The following is an 18,493-nucleotide window of genomic DNA, read 5'->3' on the forward strand; positions in this document are numbered from 1 at the left end:
GTTTCGGAAAAGTGAGATTCGTTTCACTGGCTGCGAAAATTCCGCAAAGCTATAATAGCTTTCTTCTTAATAAGCCATCAGATTGTTATTGCTTACTTCTTATGCAAAATTTACAGCAGTTACGCGGATTTTATCTTCAATTTTGAAATGTACAAGGGGAAATTTGAATGGAATTTAATTACGATTTGGCAATCTCTCTCTCTCTTTCTCTCTCTCTCTGTTTCACGCTACTCGCACTTAGGTGAGTATATTTTTTTACGGAAGAATTAGATTATGTAACGTTTAATTTCATGGGCCATTTACTTTTATTGCAACGACAATTCATAAAAGAGCAGCAGCGCGCTGTCTCTCTCGCGACGCACTTTTTTCGTGAGATTTTTTTTTTCTTGGCTGCGCTAAACGCTGCAAATCAGCGGCAATAAATCCAAAACCGTACACGTCCATTTTACGCGAAAACGAAAGTATATATTGTATACAAATAAAGAAAAAAAATCTACAGTGGCCGTCAATTAAGAACGGCAATAAAAGCATTGCAAGCTTGATGGTAAGAAGAAGAAAGCAATCGGCATTTGCAACAAAGAAAAACTCGTCTTGTTACCGATAGCAAGAAGAACTTTGAGCGAAGGATTGGCCTTTTTCAGTCCAACGATCCTCTCGTAAAGGCCGATCTTCCCGTCCTTGGTCTCGTCATTGGATTCGAAGCTCGTCAGTTTGTTCTTTTTGAGCCAACCGAAGGCGAAGATAATGTGGGTGCACAAATCCGGCTGTATGTCTTCCGGCTGGAACTTGCCTATCTTCGTGCGATACTGTGACCAGTTGGTGTAGTAGCACACGACCTGTGGCACAACACCGTACGCCGCGAGAGGCAGACGGAGAGAGGAAGCGGAAGAACTCGTTAGTCAGCGCACACGTACAATTGGACAAGCTGTTCCGTGACGATTTGTGGCAAGCGACGCCGCTCGCGCCGAGAAATTAATTGCGACCGAGCGATCTTTCCTTGCCGTATACCACCGTCGCTTTCCGAGTTCGATCCTGCTCACCGCACGAGTGGACAACGAGATGCCTGGAAGGCGAGCGCAATTTCGCGTGCTACTGCAAAATAGACGGGCAGCGAGCGCACGGCAAAAAAGACCCATATTTAGGCATCGCGTGGCGTATACTATAAATTGAATAATATACGAGAACTACGCGCGGACTGCTGCTGCGGTCTGCGCGAAGTGAAAGCACAGCCGGGTTTGCTGGACTGCACTTTTAGCGCGAATACGTCATAAATAAAGTATAGACGCGGCTATGTACGGCAATGTATTTTTTTTTCGCTTTTCTTTTGCTGCCGTACACGTTACTATGCTAAAGGTTGATGTTTTGATTTCTATTTTATTCATAGCTTTCGATACGATGCAATTGATCAAGTAGCTGATATATTATCGCGTTATACTTTATTTGGAATTTTGTGTAAAATTTGTAGATCTGCTATGACATTACGTATGTAAATAACGTTATTTACTACTCTATAAGAAGCGAACGTATTGCCATGTAAATACGAACGCGTCGTTAATCAAAAATTTTGAATCGAATTACTCAACCTTAATAATTTCGAAATCGGTGAAAGCATTATACATATATATTCATATGCATTATTTAGGATTCCAAAAAAAAAAAATTCATCGAGATGTCACCGTGGGAGTAAATGGACGAAAAGTAGCGCGTGCGAACGCAAAATCTCAAATTCAGAATCCAATAATCTCGAGTGTATAATACGTCTAAAAATATCATAATCCGCATGGCAGGCTCTCGGCTCGCGTTCCTGTTTGCGAGAAGCTTTCACCTCGGCGAGAAAGCTAAAACCGCGCTGATTTTTGCGCGACGAAAAGAAACGAAGGAGCGTAAAAACGAAGAGGCAAAGAGAAGCATCGCGATGGTTATTTATTTTTTTTTTATCAAAACTCACCTTGTAGTCATCGGTTGATTTGCCAGGCTGCAACTCGTTCTTGCTGTTCTTGTTGCTGATTCGATTGCGCGTCACTTTAAATCTATTAACGCTTGCCGATACCTCCTGATCGCTGCTACTTGATACCGATGGCCTCGCTGTCGTTGGCCTGCGGAATCTCTTTCGTGCCGCTTCAATCAGAACGAAGGCAATTACGTTATAAACTGTATTCTTTTGCAATGCGACTTTTTTTTTTGTTTTTTGTTGTTGTCTTTTTTTCGCTTTTTTCGCAAAAGTAAAATCAGTATTGACGAATGCAAATGATAAAATAAAGAATAAATTAAATTCTACTGTAATGAGCTTTTTTCAGTCGAGACCGAAACATTAAAATAAGTTCTTAAGCACGAGAAAGTTGATCGACAGGAGAGTTCGTTATGTAGCCGTATTTCACGCTGATTCGACCAAGCGTTTCGGCAAAATTCATATTTTTTCAAGAACTCAGTAGAATTTTCGTACGTAATAGTTCCACGAAAGTTTGATTATGCTTGACTAATTGGCAAAAGTATCATCGAAAAAACATGGATTATCAATTAATTACATTTTTGTTTGCCTACTTTATTCGTTGTCTACTAAATTTATTCATTTGCTCAAAAAAAATTTCACGAAAGACTTGCTACATTATATGAAATTTAAAGTGGTTTTTAATGTGTACATAAGAGTAGTTCGCTTGGTTGACTTTGCGTAAAATTCCATAACAAAATCACTTCTTGTAAAGTACATCTGTTATTTTCTTCGATATGGATGCTTGCAGCAAAAAAAATATTTATTTAGCATAATTAAATCCGACATATAAGCGATAATCATGCCACTTTCATACATAAATTAACCAAAACTGTCTTCCCATAAATATACTTAGTAAGCCGTTTACAAACGGACGTATTCCATACTTGATAATTTATTCAATAAAATCTCTGTTCTTAGAGCTAATGCAACACTTTTCAATTCTCTACTTGTTATAAGCACAATGTAAATTATCGGAATCTTTCAACTGGAAAGCTCGTCGTAATAAAAAAAAATAACTAATTTTACTTTCCTTTATAAAATCCCATTTAGCAGTAAAAGTAGTTGCTAATCATTCACGTAATATTTCATCCGCAGTGAACGAAAAAAAAAAAAACGAATTATTTCGTATTCAAATCATCGTAACAGTCTCTGACGTAAATTTAAAGTTCTTTGGGTAGTGCATAGCTTTCACGATGGGTAATTGAAGGCTCGCGCAAAGAAAGACGTATTAACAGTTAAAAATTATTGCATTGTCGGGTTTATAAGTAGGCGATAAATAATGATTTTACATCCTGTTCGTCATAGGCAATCTTAAATAATTCGTCAATAAAAATAATAAAATAAAGCTCGCATCTTAATTAAAAGAAAATAGTCATATTTCTCTGGGTTCGGCGATCGAATATAATTATCACGGAAACTGTAAAACAAGACATTAACCCATCAACTTCGTCAAATACGTAATATTCTTGCTTATCTATACGTAACAAGTGCATGTACCCAAGTGCCAATTACAACACTCAACGATGTCCCGAATCGCGGGGAATATCCACGGGAGTGATTACTCAACGGCGACGCTTCGAAATTGGAGTATAGCACCGTCGGCATCGTCCGTCACTCGCGTTTGAATTATTACTCGCGGAAGCGTCGCTTACCTTCCGTGCGTTCAGTTAGTACCAGCAGCAGCAGCAGCAACGCGCAGAGCAACAGCAATATCGGCCTCCTCGCCTGCAACAAAACAACGGCAACGTCAGCGAAAGAGAGTCCAATTGAATTTTTATTTCCCGTTGTGCTTTTATTATTTTTTTTCTCATGATGTACTATCAGGAAGTTTCTCGCGCTGCACGTACATTAACGCTTCGAAGTTCAACGGGCAAAGTTACGAAGATGCAATCAGTTTTCCTCGTGATACTTTGGCACAATGTTCAACTGTTTGTTTCGCTAAGTATTATTTGAGAAACTTTCTCAACGCTTCTGTGCAAATATACGCAACGGAGAGACGTAATCATTCAACTGAAGCAGCTTTAATAAGACGTTTTCTGTTTCAGGTTTCACGCCTCACATTGCTCAATGCGAAGTTAGTAGACGTACATAAATAATTAAAAATTAAGAAAAGGAAAAGTAAACATCAAGTCGGCGTGTAATAATGAAAAAGAACTCTATCCCAATCGATTAAATTAGCATGTTTGCTCACATAACCCTCCCATGTATTACAAAACGGTTGAATGTCTTCTTTTTCGCGCCTTTCATTCGCGCTCTCAATTAGATCGCTGTATAGTGGCGATTTCTAAACGGTACCGTGGCACTTCTTTTCATTTCTGGCTCAACGGAAAAAGAAAGTTCGCGCGATGACAGTTTTCCCGCTGTCGCCGCGACAGCGTATACAATAAATCACTTCACCACCTCTTTTGGGGTTAATCTTTCGCGGGATTTATTATCGCGTTGCAACTTCTAACGCTCTTCTCTATTGTTTATACTTTTCTCGAAATCAGCTCTATTGTCTTACTCTGAGGTTGTACGCACATAAAATGTACATGGCTATATTATAATGAATGGATATGACATGGTTGTTTTGGTTAATTTTTATTTAGCGTACTGCACAATTTTTTTTTTATAGACATTATGTATTCTAAATTACATTTTGTGTTGTTCTCGCTATCAATGGGAAAGGTCTTTGCAGTGACGTAAGTGTAACATACGATATTTTTACGATCGTGACAACGTGAAAACTAAGCGACGAAAGCAGGCGAATATTTATCACTCTATCGAAAAAATTTGTTTTAAGAAAAGTATTCGACCGGTTGTTCAAGGATACCGCCTCTGCTTTTTAACAAAAATACAGTTCAATCTTTTACGTGTAGTTCTACATCCGTCTCAGATTGTACCACTACCGGGTTCGGCTTAATATTCAATTTAGCCAAACGTGATTTACCGCGCGCTGAATTTCAAGAGAGCAATCCATTCAGGCACGAATTTTAACGCGGTTTCTTTTTTGATATGCAAAGTAAAACGGCAATCCATCATTTCCATGCAAAACAAAGTATTTCGCCATTAAGAAGGCCCAAACCTATACATTTTTTTGTGCATAATGTACATCGAACAACAAAACCGTACACGCGGACGTTGCGTGTGCTCATTACTTTAATAAAGCATGGACGAACGATAAAGAAAGGAGAGTGAGAGAGAGAGAAAATCGAAGGAAGGAAGCACAAACATATTTACTCTCGAATCCTCGCTCGAGAGTGCAGCACGCGTACGCGAGGCGCGCGCAGCATGAATATGAAACAGAACGCGCCGCTGGGCGCGTATAATAACGCGCACGCGCATCCGAAAAGGTGCGTGCTTATGTACTGAGAATGAGGAGGCTGCGAACAATGAAAGGGCCCGGCCAATTTTTTGTCCTTCGTTCGTAAAAAAAATCTACCGGATCGCCTTGAATTGCGAAGAAGAAAAAAACAAAAAATAAATAATACGTGCACAAGTGGCTTTGCTCTCTTTTCGACTAATCCTCGTAGCCTGCATTTTCCTCGTACAAACGTTTCGGGTCACGCGAGATGAATATTTTCATCCGGTTCCGTTTGTAAAAGTTAATAAGACGCGCGCGCGTGATAGAGAGAGAGAGAGAGATGGACAAACGAATTGTTTTGCGGTCGATTATAAGGGGAGAAAGTGCTGTAGTATCGCGTTCGTTGAACTTTAAAAAATGGAAATTTATAATACTTCTATCCGGCACAACGACGAATCGCGATCATCTCCCAACTTTTCTCTCTCTCTCTCACTCTTCTTTCTTTTTATAAGGTGAAATCCTTTGCGCGGGCAGGGTTTCACGCTATAACAACGATGCTGCTCGCTCGACCTTGTCGATATTTTACCGCACGTACTTCGCTTATTTCAATGCCGAGAATTTTGAAATGTCGGCGACTGCTAATCACACCAATAATACACGTGTGTCTATATTTTTCAAGGAACAATATTATTCATGCTGGCGAAGTGCGAAATGAGTTGCAGCGCTCATGCATATAGTAGACGTCACGTGGGGTTAGCACATTACGGTGCATTATTCAGTTTGAGTCACGCTTCCTCGTGCGGTTCGTCGTCTTATTACAAGTCCGCCCCTGGCGCGCTCTCTCTCTCTCATTCTATCTCTCTCGTCACTCACGCCCGTACGCTCTATGCCGAAACATCTCATTGAGGCCACGTCCTCGAAAATTTCGTTGTGCTCTTGCAACGCCGAAAGATAACGTGTCACGGTGAAATTTTTCTTATTCAGTGCGCAAGCAACGTAAATGTCTCGTAAGGAGTCGACGATTATACTTCTGAAAATGCGCATCCTTTTTTGCGCTCGATAATCATTCGCTCCAGCGACAAGCAAATCTCTTTTGGCTTTTTTTGGACTAGATAAGAAATCTTTTCGTGTCATCCTAGATAGTTTTTTTTCTACGAGCGTAAAATATCTAGAATATCAGAATCATTCAGCATTTCTGCGGCTTATTTTTTTCGTACAAACACTGAAAGTAATATAATTCGTCATTCAGTTGTCGGAATCATTTATTCCTTGAATCTCCATAGCCTTGGAATTGCTGAACAGTTGGCTCTATACTTTTAACGTTGGCAACCGGATTTTCGTCGTGTGTGAACTTTTGTGAGGAGTTTCTTGATTCAACACACCTTTCCATATCGAGTTGAACAAAACGAGTTTATGACTTGTTGGCATCGGAAAAAAAATGCTGCACCAACAATTTATTACGTAATACTCAAACATCAATTAACTTGAGATCAATTCTTAATTACTGACTTTAAATAAGACGAAGTCTCAATTGAAGTTCCGTCATCGAAATTTACGAACAACGTGGCTGCTGAAGCCCCAAAAATGCAGTCCATATTTCGTGACAATCTGCAACGTTGATTGTTGCCTTTTGTTCTTGCCCTCTCGCAAAATGATCATGAAAAAAGAACACGCACAATCCGTAATGTGACTGTTCGCGTGAGTTGATTATTAAAAACCAGTCTGACGCATATATTAAAGCGAACGCGTACGTATGCAGAAGGAAAGCGAGAGCGATCTATCAATATACCGCTACAACGCACGCCCACGATGCGAGGTATGCGCGACGGGAAAGAGTTTTACCAGTAGTGCACAGTCTATTTAGCGGCGATTCGAGTTAATCCATCTTCAGCATTACGCCGGCGGATAGAAATGTATGCGCATTACTTGCGATCGCTCGTTACGCTTGACAACGAGACGAGGGCCAAACTCTCATGGTAAAGCTATACCTCCAGCGACTGACATTGATTGAAAATCGAGACGACGATGCTACGCAGCGTGTTTGTGTTTACGATATCATTGGTCTCTTCGATTCCGCGTCTCCGATATTTACCATTTACTATTTACCATTGTTATAATGCTTCGCGGCTTTATTGGAACATTAGCGTCAATTCTTATGGCTGTGGTGGCATTCAGACGCAATAAAAATTAATCTCGCGTCTCACCGCACGCTGACCTTATCTACTGAAATGTCGAGACGTTTGGTGTTCTTTTTTTCGCAAAGTCTGGCGTGACATCGGTGCTGCGTCTGCCCCGCTGCTCGGAGTGAAAATTCACAGCGGTAGTAAGAAATTAGCCTTGCGAGTCACTCGAGCTTGGGTATGCGTGTGCGTACAAGCGCTTAAGCGCGTGCACAATAGAGGTGATAGGTAAGTGTCTGCACACAAGCCGCGTATGCAAAGAAGAGAAAGATCCGAGAGTGCCAAGCACAATAGAAAGCCAAGCCAAGTCTTAGGCGCAGCGTGACTCGCTATCATAATTATTGCACTCGGCCTCGGGTAAGAGTCCAAGACGCGAATGTACATCTGAAAGCTTGATGATTTAGTGGCAGCAGGCAGTGTGTTATCTCGCGCGTCGTCGTTCTCCAGCTTATCGTTCGAGAAAGTGAAAACTCTCGACCGACTGAAATTGCCGGTCCGGTTTTACAATATTTTTGGCTGAGCGCGCGCAACGAGGATCAATTTCAATCGGCTTGTAGGCTTATACTTTCAGCATCCCGTCTCTTGCTTTCTTCTTGTTCATCTATTCAGAAAGTTCCGTTCGTTTCGCGCTCTAGTTTCTTCGTTCCTTCCGTTGCCATTGTTGCCTCGCATAGTGAATTGATTATACGTCTCGAAGGTGAGATGAAAAGGTAGAGCGCGAGTCGCAGTTTGAATTCCATTGGCATTACGCCGGAGAGAATAGGTTGCGACAGGCCGTGGCATAGAGCTGTAATAGATAGACCGACGTACTGATCTTTTATGACGCGCTGATTCACGCTCAAATTGGCCGATAAGCAGATAAACAATGCATCGTCTGTCATGTCGCGGGCCTTATTCCCGTCGTGCTGCCGGTAGCAAGCCCATCCTTTTCTGCTTTTCTCCTGTACCACCGCGCGACTCTTGATATTTATAACGCCACGCCGAGTGTCAAGGTGTCGCGTGCGAATGTCAATCATACTCTAGCCAGGAAGGGATTCGATATCGTTGCCACTGCATTTTTCTTTTGCATTGTACAACAATTTTTTTTTCAGCTCTGTATATTGGAAAGCAATGACGTTTATAGATTTCTCGTGCACCGACGATAATCGTGTTTCGACAGCGATACTTATCTGGCTGGTTGGCAAGGCAAAAAAATAATGTCGCGTGCTAAAGATTAGCATTGAAAGGCTCGTAAATTAAGTTGGCTTTATGTTTGCCTCTGGTCCGAATTATTGTCGCGCTTTTACGAAATTTCAATCGCGCTGTGAAATTAGCAGTCGACGCTTTTAATTCTCGGTCTGTAGATATACCTCAGATTGCCGCGTGCTATTTAATGGCGTGTTGCAGGCTTTGAGTAATTGATACGATCAATTAGCTTAATTGTTTTCCAGCTGTATATATCCTTTCGACATTGCAAATATCACTGCGTCGGAGTTGATTTTATAGGAATTCGTTTTTTTATCTCTCGCCTGGAAAGCTTTTTTTTTACAACTCCGAGTTTAATAGGAATTGCATGGAAACGTTGGTTTACGATCTCAATGTACATCTAAGCGGGCACATTCTTCCGTTGATGTTTCGATTGGACGTGTTTTACTTGGCGATGAAAAAATCCTTCGAAAGTGCGCGTTCGCGTTCTCATGCGTCGTCAGCACGTGGGAGACAGCAAGCGTGCTAGAACGCAGAAATTTTGAGAAAAAAAAGGTAGTTGTCATTGTTTACAGGCTTAGAAAAAGCTGCAATATAATTCAGTTGTAATCAGGGAGAAAAGGAAAGAAGCGGGACGTTTATGTAATTAACTCGTACGCAGTCGTTATCAACTCTCTGCAAGCCTATTGTTTTCGCAATTATCAGTTAATACGTGGCATTGTTGGTTTAAGCATAAGCGGTGTGCATCAATCGACATCTCTGCGCTCGATCTAAATCACCACCTCGTTCCGTTTATGGAGAGAGGAGGAAACTAGTCTCTCTCTCTCTCTCTCTCCCTCTTTGGGCTCATGTTCATCGGCTTTTAGAAAGCGACAGTGTATACTTAACTTGCGCTTTTCATTCGCAAGTATCAGTAGCGCGGAGAAAGGAAATGTATACCGATTTCATCGTTAGTGAAAAGTATATATCTCGGATTCATTTTTATCGTCTGATCAAAACAAGGTCACGCGTATTCATCGTATCTCTCTCTCCCCTGTAAGCATATTACTTAAACTGCCAATTACATAAAAAATATTCAGTCAATTATTTAATCCTTCCCGACCTTATTACTTTCTTGCTCTCTCTCTCTCTCTCTCTCTCTCTCTCTCTCTCTCTCTCTCTCTCTCTCTCTCCCGTGCAACTGGTATTTATAAAAACAAAGATTGCGTAAAATTTTGAAGTGTGGTTTTTTTTCGCGTCAGTCGATATGCACCACGCGAATTGCGTTAAAATCCATGTGCGTGGCTCCTTGTTTGCGTTTTCTTTTTTCCGCACGATGAGTGAAAGATCCAAACCAGTTTATACGCACTCATTTGCTGATTATCACGCGCTTCTCTCGATTTTTGGAATAATTATGCACTGATGATTCCTTAACGTTGAAGCATTAATTGGTCGAATTATGAAACGTTTGTGTGATGAAATACATATACAAACACGCGCGACTTAATATATGCTGCATACAGGGATATATTTCTGCCAATGGAGTTGATCAATCGTTTCTTAAGTTTTTAAAACGCGACGATGATATATTATATATGCTTCGGAGAAAAAGTGAACAAAGTCCCTCGTTGAAAGAGGAATAAGCGTAGAGAAGTAAAATCGAAAAAAAAACATTACATTGCGTCGATGGTAATTAAGTGTGTGGAACCTACGTTGCCCAATAGAGAACGTCTATTGCCGCCAATATCGATACGCACTGAATTGGAATTTTTTACGTTAGTAGCAGTACTTGTCCGCAATGGGATGCTGCTGTACAAGCAAAAATGTGAGTGAATTGTCAAAAACAGCGACAGGATACACGCGTACAGGATACTCGTTAGAAAGCGCAGAGGAAAATTGATTGCGTGACGCAACGCGCGTTGCTCGAAAGTTCGAAAATGTCATTGCAACGTCGACCTGCAATTGCTACGGTCGCGAAGCAATTCGATCGCGATAAAAGATTTTTCCTTCGTACCGACCGCTTTGTCGCCGATTTGAAATACGTTCTTTATTGTATAGTTGATTTTGGTTTACGCAAGGACTAATTGCTTTTGTTTAAATGGGAATCTCAAATAATGAGCTCGTCTCGTTAAAAGAAAGAGAGAGAGAGAGAGAGAAAACAGAAGCAGCTGAAGATTGCTTTCATGAAATTATAATAACGCACAAGTGTTCATTAGCCGCAGCACATAAATGCGAGCGGTAGCGCCTGGAACTCGGCCAACGTTCTCGTTTGCCGAGAGAGAAGAGGCAGCCGGATAAAAAACGGAAGTTTGTAAGCTCATTTGACAAATCAAATCATTTTGAACAACATTCACTTGGACTTTCATTTCGGTTTATTATTTTTTTTTATGTAAATTCATTGGTTCGCATCGACGGTTTCTCGTGCGTATTTGGAGACGCGAAAATGCTGCGTGCACACCTACCTGACTCTCGGCAGAGCAAATCTGTGAGTTTCGAAACTGTCTAATATTAGATCTGCATGCATAGAGAGTGGCAATAAACGCCGGTAGACTATCGTCTTTTCATTGGAGTGAAAGTAGAACTTGCAAGCAAAAACTCGACTGTCGAAAACGATTTCGATGTTGAAAACAATAATAAAAAAAAAGATAGAGTCTTCGCGCTCTCTTTCACGAAATCCAATAATTGACGACGCAAGATAATGTCGAATTGATCACTCACGTGAAATTTGCGCGCGTTCGTTAAACCTCAGAGCACGCAGAAAGCGAAGCTATATAGCCGGTAGAGCGTGTCATTGGGATTTTCGTGCCTCGCAAAGCCCACCGTGTGTGTGTGTGTGTGTGTGGCTGTTTTTTATTCTTTTGACACGGCTTTACGTCACCGGTGTTACTTTTTTCCTTGCAATCTAGTCAACTATTGTATTTCTCTCTTGTCTGCTGGTGACATAGCCCGTGAACATGTGGCAATTAGGCACGCGCCAACACATGCCACGGGGTTGGTTCGAATGCACGTCTACGACCTCGTCTCGCGACACGAAAATTCTCTCTGACTTTTCAACGACTCTCAAAGCAGAGGCTTTTTCAAATACTCGCGAGAAAGTGAGTAATTGCTCGCAGCGAGCGTGAAACGCTGCATTTTATTGGCAGTCAAAGTGGCGCGCGGTCTCTTTCGCGCGCCGCTCACGTTACGGCACCGTCGCCAGACCAAGTGCCGCACGATTTGACGTGTGTCGTTTTGCGAGTGATGAGAACGACGTCGTCGAAGATGTAACGTACGGGTTTTATTATTTATCCAGCCGAGCGTGGGACAATTATCGATCCGAAAGTTTGCGGACGGGAGCGTCGCGAAAGCAGCTCGAACGTAACGAGAGGACGCGCGCGGCTCGGCAAATCGGCTCGTAGCGAAAAGCAAAGATCGCTGCAGACCGGGTGAAAACAAGTTTCAAAACGCGAGCAGTCGGATTTTTGAGCCGACGACGTTGAAATTCATAACGGGCGCGTTTTTGCGTCAGCTCGCTGGCGCGCGCTTCTTTCGCAAATTTTAATGCCTCGCTCTCGCGCTGTACACGTCCTTGCATTCCGTAACAACGCCGCGCTCTAGCTTCTGGATCTCGCTGCGCGGCTAATGCCACGCAAATTTGCGTAGTTTAGCGCGCATTGCAAAAAAAATCCAATAAAATAAAAAGACGCGAGCGCATAGTCGAGACCGCTACCAGCTATGCGCGCACAGGAATGAAGAAATCTCTGATTACATAAAGGCGTAGAAGCTAATCACATCCGTGTGCGTGTGCGCGAATATAAAATTCTTATCAGCTCTTAATTATCTAAAGCTAGCCGAGAGACAGAGAATAAAGAGAGAGAGAGAGAGAGAGAGAGAGAAGCTTGCGTAACGAAACAATGATTTTGCGCCTTAGGACAGCGCTGACATTGAAAACCTTTGACGGGCGACCGGTGACTCGTTAAGTCGACGGAGATTCTGCATGCGCGACGCAACTTTCGCCCGACACACGCGTTTACATGGATCACTTTCTAGATGGGTGCCACGGTTGATTGGCTCCACGCTAGCTGCGACACGCTATGATGCGTCGCCGCGATTCATTGTCGTACGGCGCTCGACCCCTGCGATCGTTTCCCTCGATTAATGACGTTCGGCTCGCAGATCGCTTATCGGTGCGAGATTATATTGTTTTCAAAGTCCGCGGCTTCTTCGAAAATTCGCTTTTCCGTCGTGACATGAAGAGAAAGCGGCTTTACAATTAAAGCGAATGACCTAAAGGCGATGGCAATCATCGCAGAGGTATATGTCTGTGAAGAGGATACCTAATTAAAATACACTGTTAGAGCTAGTAATCAGTCGCCTTGTCAGTTATGAAAATTGCGATATAGTAAAATTACGTTTTCATGAAAGAAGAAAAACTTCGGTCATCGATGGAGATGACTGTAACTTGAGCGCAATTCTACTGTCTGCACTGTCGACCTTAGCACCAATTCCTCATCAAACAAGTAGCATTCCACCCGTATATTGACTCAGTAAAAAGCCTTACATTTCCTTTCTCGCGCAATATAGTAGCGTAGAGAGAACTTTCAGAGTGCTTGCCGAAGCGTATTCAAATTAACAGCGTAACAGTGACTCTTTACAGGCTAACTACATACACGCGAGATTCTAGGATTTCACTTTCCTTCGCGAATGCGGTCCTTTCTAAAGAAAACATCTCCTCCTTGACTCTCTCTCTCTCTCTCTCCTTCTCGCGCGCATTCGTTGTTGCTTATTTCTGCGCGAAGACAAATTGCCTCAATTAACGCCTGCGGTAATTCCACGCCAGTTTCGTAGCTCACGCGCACTAATTAACCTTTCAACTTAGCAGGAACGCGTGGAAAAGCTGTGGAGAATTGCGGACTTTTTTTGCGAGCTACTCCCACCGAGAACTTCCGTTCGGTTTGCCAATCGCGCGTCGCATAAATTGCAATGGAAAAACGATCTGCTTCTCTCGCCAGCGCGAGCTTCTCTCGGATTCTTACGCCACGTGACAGCTGAATGTTTTTTTTCACTTCTGACCTCACCTCATTTTCACGTGAATGCGCCATTTTCGGATAATATTTATCGGCATTGACAGGCTGTAAGTTTCGCGCGAGATGCGCAACGCCGTCCTGTAAACAAGCCGGTGGACATAATGCAGATTAAACGACGATCAAGGAATGACTTGTCATCTCGCGCGAAGACGCGTCGCGCGCTGCAAACTTGAAAAATTAATTGCGACAAGCATGTAACGAAGATAAACGGTCTACGGGAATAATTTGAAAAACAAACTGACGATATGTATCGTCAGCTATATTTTAGCGTTTTCGCTGCGATACGCGTCGTACGTCAACCTGTATAAGGGCGCATTTCATGGTTATAATCATACGGGGCAGTTTTGAAATTGGTTGTGGATCGATGCGGCAACGAGTGCTGCTGCAGCATCGCAGGCGCATGATCGATGCTCGTTTTTTTCTTTCTCTCAGACGCGGCGTGCGCCTTACGTAAAGTCCGCTTTTATGGACGGCGAAAGAAGTGTGCTAATGCGATAAGCGGCGAAACGCACGCAGCTGCGCGGCAGCACCAGCAGCACACATTTCAGCGCGTTTATCGAGTCTTAACGAAGATCGCGCGATAACTTCGGATTCAAGCATCGCATTAATTCGCTTATTGGGACACATGTGTCCGTATATCGCGTACTTCTTCTTAATAAATGGGCGCGGTGTGTGCATATATCGTGGACATCGAAATTAGCAGATACCAAGGAACGTGCGGTGCTGGAATTGTTTGCGCCGACAATTATATACATCGCGAGAGACATACTTTCGAGATCGATCGATCGATAAAGTTGCAACACCGGTTTCTCTCGAAAATTCACACGGGCACCATCGTGATCGTAAAAAAGAAAATAAATTAATAAAATATCGAGCCACCTGCTGACATATCTGTAACAACGTCACGCTTTTCAATATTACACGACACGTATCGGAAGAGAAATATGATGATTTCTGGTTGGTGCACTTCTCAGCTGGGTCTTCGATCGAACTGAAGCGCTAAGCCCACTGTTCATGAATAAAAATCTCCGGAAGGCGAGGCACGTTTTCTCGCTGACGAGCATCACGTATAAAGGACGAGCGCGTGAAAGTTTTAGCGCCGCGATTTCTCCGAAAAAAATACACGTGGTATCAACGCCACTGCGAAAAATCTTCTAGCGATTCGCTGTGTGCGACAATTACGTATGTTACAAGTAAATGAATGAAAGAATTCATTGTAAAGATTTTCAAATATAATGTTCAATTTCAATGCGACTCGCCGGAATTAAGGATGACATTTGTATTTTTCAAATCGTCAAGTCGGAAGGGATTATAAAACCCAACGACCACGTCCTAAATGCGTGAGATGAATTAATAGTCATCTAATTGGCAGTCTGTACGCGGGAAAGATGTGAAAGCTTCAGTTCGTTCGTTTTTTTTTATGCCGAGACAATGAGCACTACTTTTATATTTATGTAATTACGGTCGGACCCTTCAATTTGTCGTGTTTTTCTGGATGTGATTACGATATCGGTTGTGCGGCTAATTTTACAATGCTGTAACTATCTAATTAGTGTTTTATAATGGTCGCAGTTTGTAATTTTGCGCGGATGAAGTTTTCTAGTTGATTGATGAATATCCAATAACTTGGAAACTGAACAAACGAATGTGTGGATGACTCGGATAGTAAAATTTTAATATGGCTTTATGAAAAAAAAATGAAACCTTCAAAAATGGGTTTTGTTGGCCTAAGGGTGATAAAAATGATGTTACCGTATTTTTTAACGTAATTTATAGCTCGACAAACAGAAACTAAGGGGCTTGCTGCTACAAAATTAAACAATCTGATCTCTACATAAGACGAAGTCGACAGAAATCGGCAAATTGTTTCCCTATCGTTGGAAATATCCCCATCATGCGTCGCGACGTAAATGTTCTAATTTCGAAGCGACTTATAAACCAGTAAAGGAGAGGAGAAAGAGGCGAAGGAAATTGAAGTATCTCCTGCCAATTTCACACTGCAGCGGTATGCGATACACATAAGAAGCCGAATCAGTGAATGAGTAACGACAGAAAAAAACGAAGTCGCTGCACCTGCTCTTTATTTTGTCGGCGCGTAAGTGTTGCCGAAATTACGCGAGGTTATCGTACGCGCCGCACGAAAGTGAGAGGAAGGCCAGAGACACCGTGGCATATAATACACGCGCGCGACGGGTTTTTCGTGTCGCCCGGAGCTTTCCGACACGCACTTGCACAATGCAAATCTCGCGCGCGCCGGAAGGGAATTTCGTACTGTTTCCTCCCTGGATTTCGACTTCTTACTTTCATTCCTTCTTGCCGACCGAGTGTCATCGCTCGAAGCATAAAACTTTAGTGCTTTTCTCAGTCCTATGTTTAACGACGTAAGGAAAAAAAGGAAAAATTAAATAAATTCCTAGAAACGCTCGTCCGTGTACCGATTGCTCTTTATAACTCGTTCCTTGCAAAAAGAAATGACAGCGATAGCTATGGAAAAAAAGGGCAGCCTTGAGCCGCTTTCGATTGTTTTACGCAAGCAGCGCGGCTGCAGGTTTGTCAGGCGAAATTACAAATTTTTCGAGCATACGGCCTTCCCCTCGCAGATACGTCGGCAACTTTCTTCGAGCTAGCGTCCGCGCGACCCCCTGAGATAGCTGCACGATAAAGAAAGAAGAAAAAAGCGGCACAAGTCTGCCAGCAATTTTCTCGCGCGCCGGACACGGCGAAAGGCTTGGCTTTTTACATAATGTAACAGATACTCCACTCGGACACTACTGTCTGGCCGCGCGCGTGCCGCGAATTTCCCGTCCAAGCCGATATTTACGAATCTGTCGTCGGGATTCCACGCCAAATCGAAGTGTCCCCGAGGGAAAAGAAGGCGTTACACAAAGCTTGATGGTCTGAATAAATAAATCGGAGACGCACGCGCGCGCGTGAATATCCTTTCTTCGAAATCGAGCTTCTATGTAGAAGCTGATCGGTGAAGCTCACGCGCGAATACACGCCAGCGACCATTTCACGACCATTAACGCTTCCGACACGCCACAATGAAAACACTCGATGTCAACGATCTTTCGGGGATAGCATATGTATATAATAACGATACCGAACGATTTAATCGACATGACCTTGTTTCCTTTTCTTTCCTTTCGAGCGAGTGCCATAGTTGTCGATTGAAAGGGAATGGAAAAGGATGTAGGTTGAGTGGACTTTAAATGGACATTGCTTTGTTACATATCGCGGCTGAGTTTCTGTAGGCGCAGCTGAATTTAAAAGCAGATCGGTTTATACTAATTGACATTGTTAACGATCCGCGAAATTAACTGATTCTCATCGCGAGTGAAGAAATCGGTTCGCCGCGATTGTAGCGTCCGCGCAAGGAAAAAAATCGCAACTAAACGTAAAATTGAGAGAAAAACGAAGCTAATCAGCGACTTACCACTGTGACCCTCATGGCGCTCGTCCTTTGATCGGCTGGCAGAGGGATAATGAAATTTGTCCGGCTTGAAGCACTGCACACCGATGGGACCGAAAAAAATCGATATATTATTCCTGCCAAATGTCGGACGAAAGAGGCAAACTAGATAACCGATTCGAAAAGAAATCAGCGACGGAGAATAAAAAAGAAAAAAGAGGAACGGTGTCGAGAGAAGGAGAGAGACGTTTAGTGTAAGTGCACGATAATGGTTGCGCGCATGGTCTCTCGGCGCTTGTCTAGCGCAGACAGCTGTTCAGGAAACACTGCCGACTATCATTCTCAAATTTAGCCGCGCTCGCTCTCTCGGCCGCCTCCCCCAGCAGCGGCGAGAGAGCGCCCCACGTTATAGACACAACAATTAAGCCGCCTTTCATTTTAACTATAGTACTAACACCGCTACGACACGCCAGCGGCCGTACGGGGCCCAATCCCCGTACAAGCTAAATGGGAACGCGAGAGTGAAACGCCAATCGGCAAGCTCGATACTCGTTCTTAGAATTCGCCTGCAACACGAGACTGTGCGATGAATATCACGCAAACCGGCCACTCTGCAAGCAACAATCCAGCAACCGCGTGGATGCCGTTTTTTTTTCTTCATTTTTTCAAATATTTTCTGAAATTTGGGTATTTTTAATTTACGTTGCGTTTTCACTTCCTTTAAGCGTGACTGTATCTTTAGATTTTTTCAAAACTCGTCTAATTGTGATTCTAAACACTTTTTTTTATCTATTTATTTTTTTCATGGAATTTTGACGAAAGCACTCATATCGTGAAATCACTGGCTCGATAATTACTTTTGTTATTCCGATTTACACATAATTACCGATATGAACACGCCACAAACAACGTTCTTATAAAAAGAAACGTAAGTTCTAACGGATGCAGCATTAACGTGACGAGCCATCTGGAAGTGACGCTGTACGTGTCAAAATATTTGGGAATCGCTCAAAGCTCGCGCGATGCCGATAGCGCATACATAGCTGTAGCGGCTAGATATAGTGAAAGTGGTCACTTCATTAGGCTTCTTTTTTCTTAAACTCATGTCTGGAAAGGTCTGCGTGTTCGCGATCGAAACCTACATGGAAATTCCAGTTTTCGTACAGGCAGGTTCTACAAATGTGCGAGCAGCCAATTCTAACGACATGTACATTAATTTTTGTGTTTGTTCAAATGATCGGGTTCAAAGATGATTTAATGTAGACTAATAATTATACTTTCAGTTTATTCATCATAAAGAGTTAATAAAATTGTTTTCATCAAAAGATTTGTTGTTTTTTATTGACATTTTGTCGAGCAAGTAGTTAAATCTAATTAACGAATCATTACACGCCTGTA

General features: G+C 42.6%; 1 protein-coding gene across 1 annotated transcript in view; it reads right to left on the bottom strand.

Annotated features, from left to right (window-relative positions):
• The window catches only part of LOC131664368 (probable chitinase 10), a 22,856-nt gene extending 5,476 nt beyond the window's left edge, over positions 1-17,380 (bottom strand). Inside the window, exons 1-4 of the mRNA XM_058935407.1 lie at positions 17,120-17,380; positions 3,643-3,715; positions 1,949-2,118; positions 599-836 (exon numbers count right to left, since the gene is read on the bottom strand). Coding sequence (XP_058791390.1) covers positions 599-836; positions 1,949-2,118; positions 3,643-3,715; positions 17,120-17,134 — 496 coding nt within the window. The 5' untranslated portion in view covers positions 17,135-17,380. The remainder of the gene's footprint in view (positions 1-598; positions 837-1,948; positions 2,119-3,642; positions 3,716-17,119) is intronic.
• Positions 17,381-18,493: the final 1,113 nt, after the last annotated feature.

Source organism: Phymastichus coffea, unplaced genomic scaffold, assembly GCF_024137745.1.
Source record: "Phymastichus coffea isolate CEN01 unplaced genomic scaffold, Cenicafe_Pcof_1.1 PCOF00043, whole genome shotgun sequence".
Lineage (NCBI taxonomy): Eukaryota > Metazoa > Arthropoda > Insecta > Hymenoptera > Eulophidae > Phymastichus > Phymastichus coffea.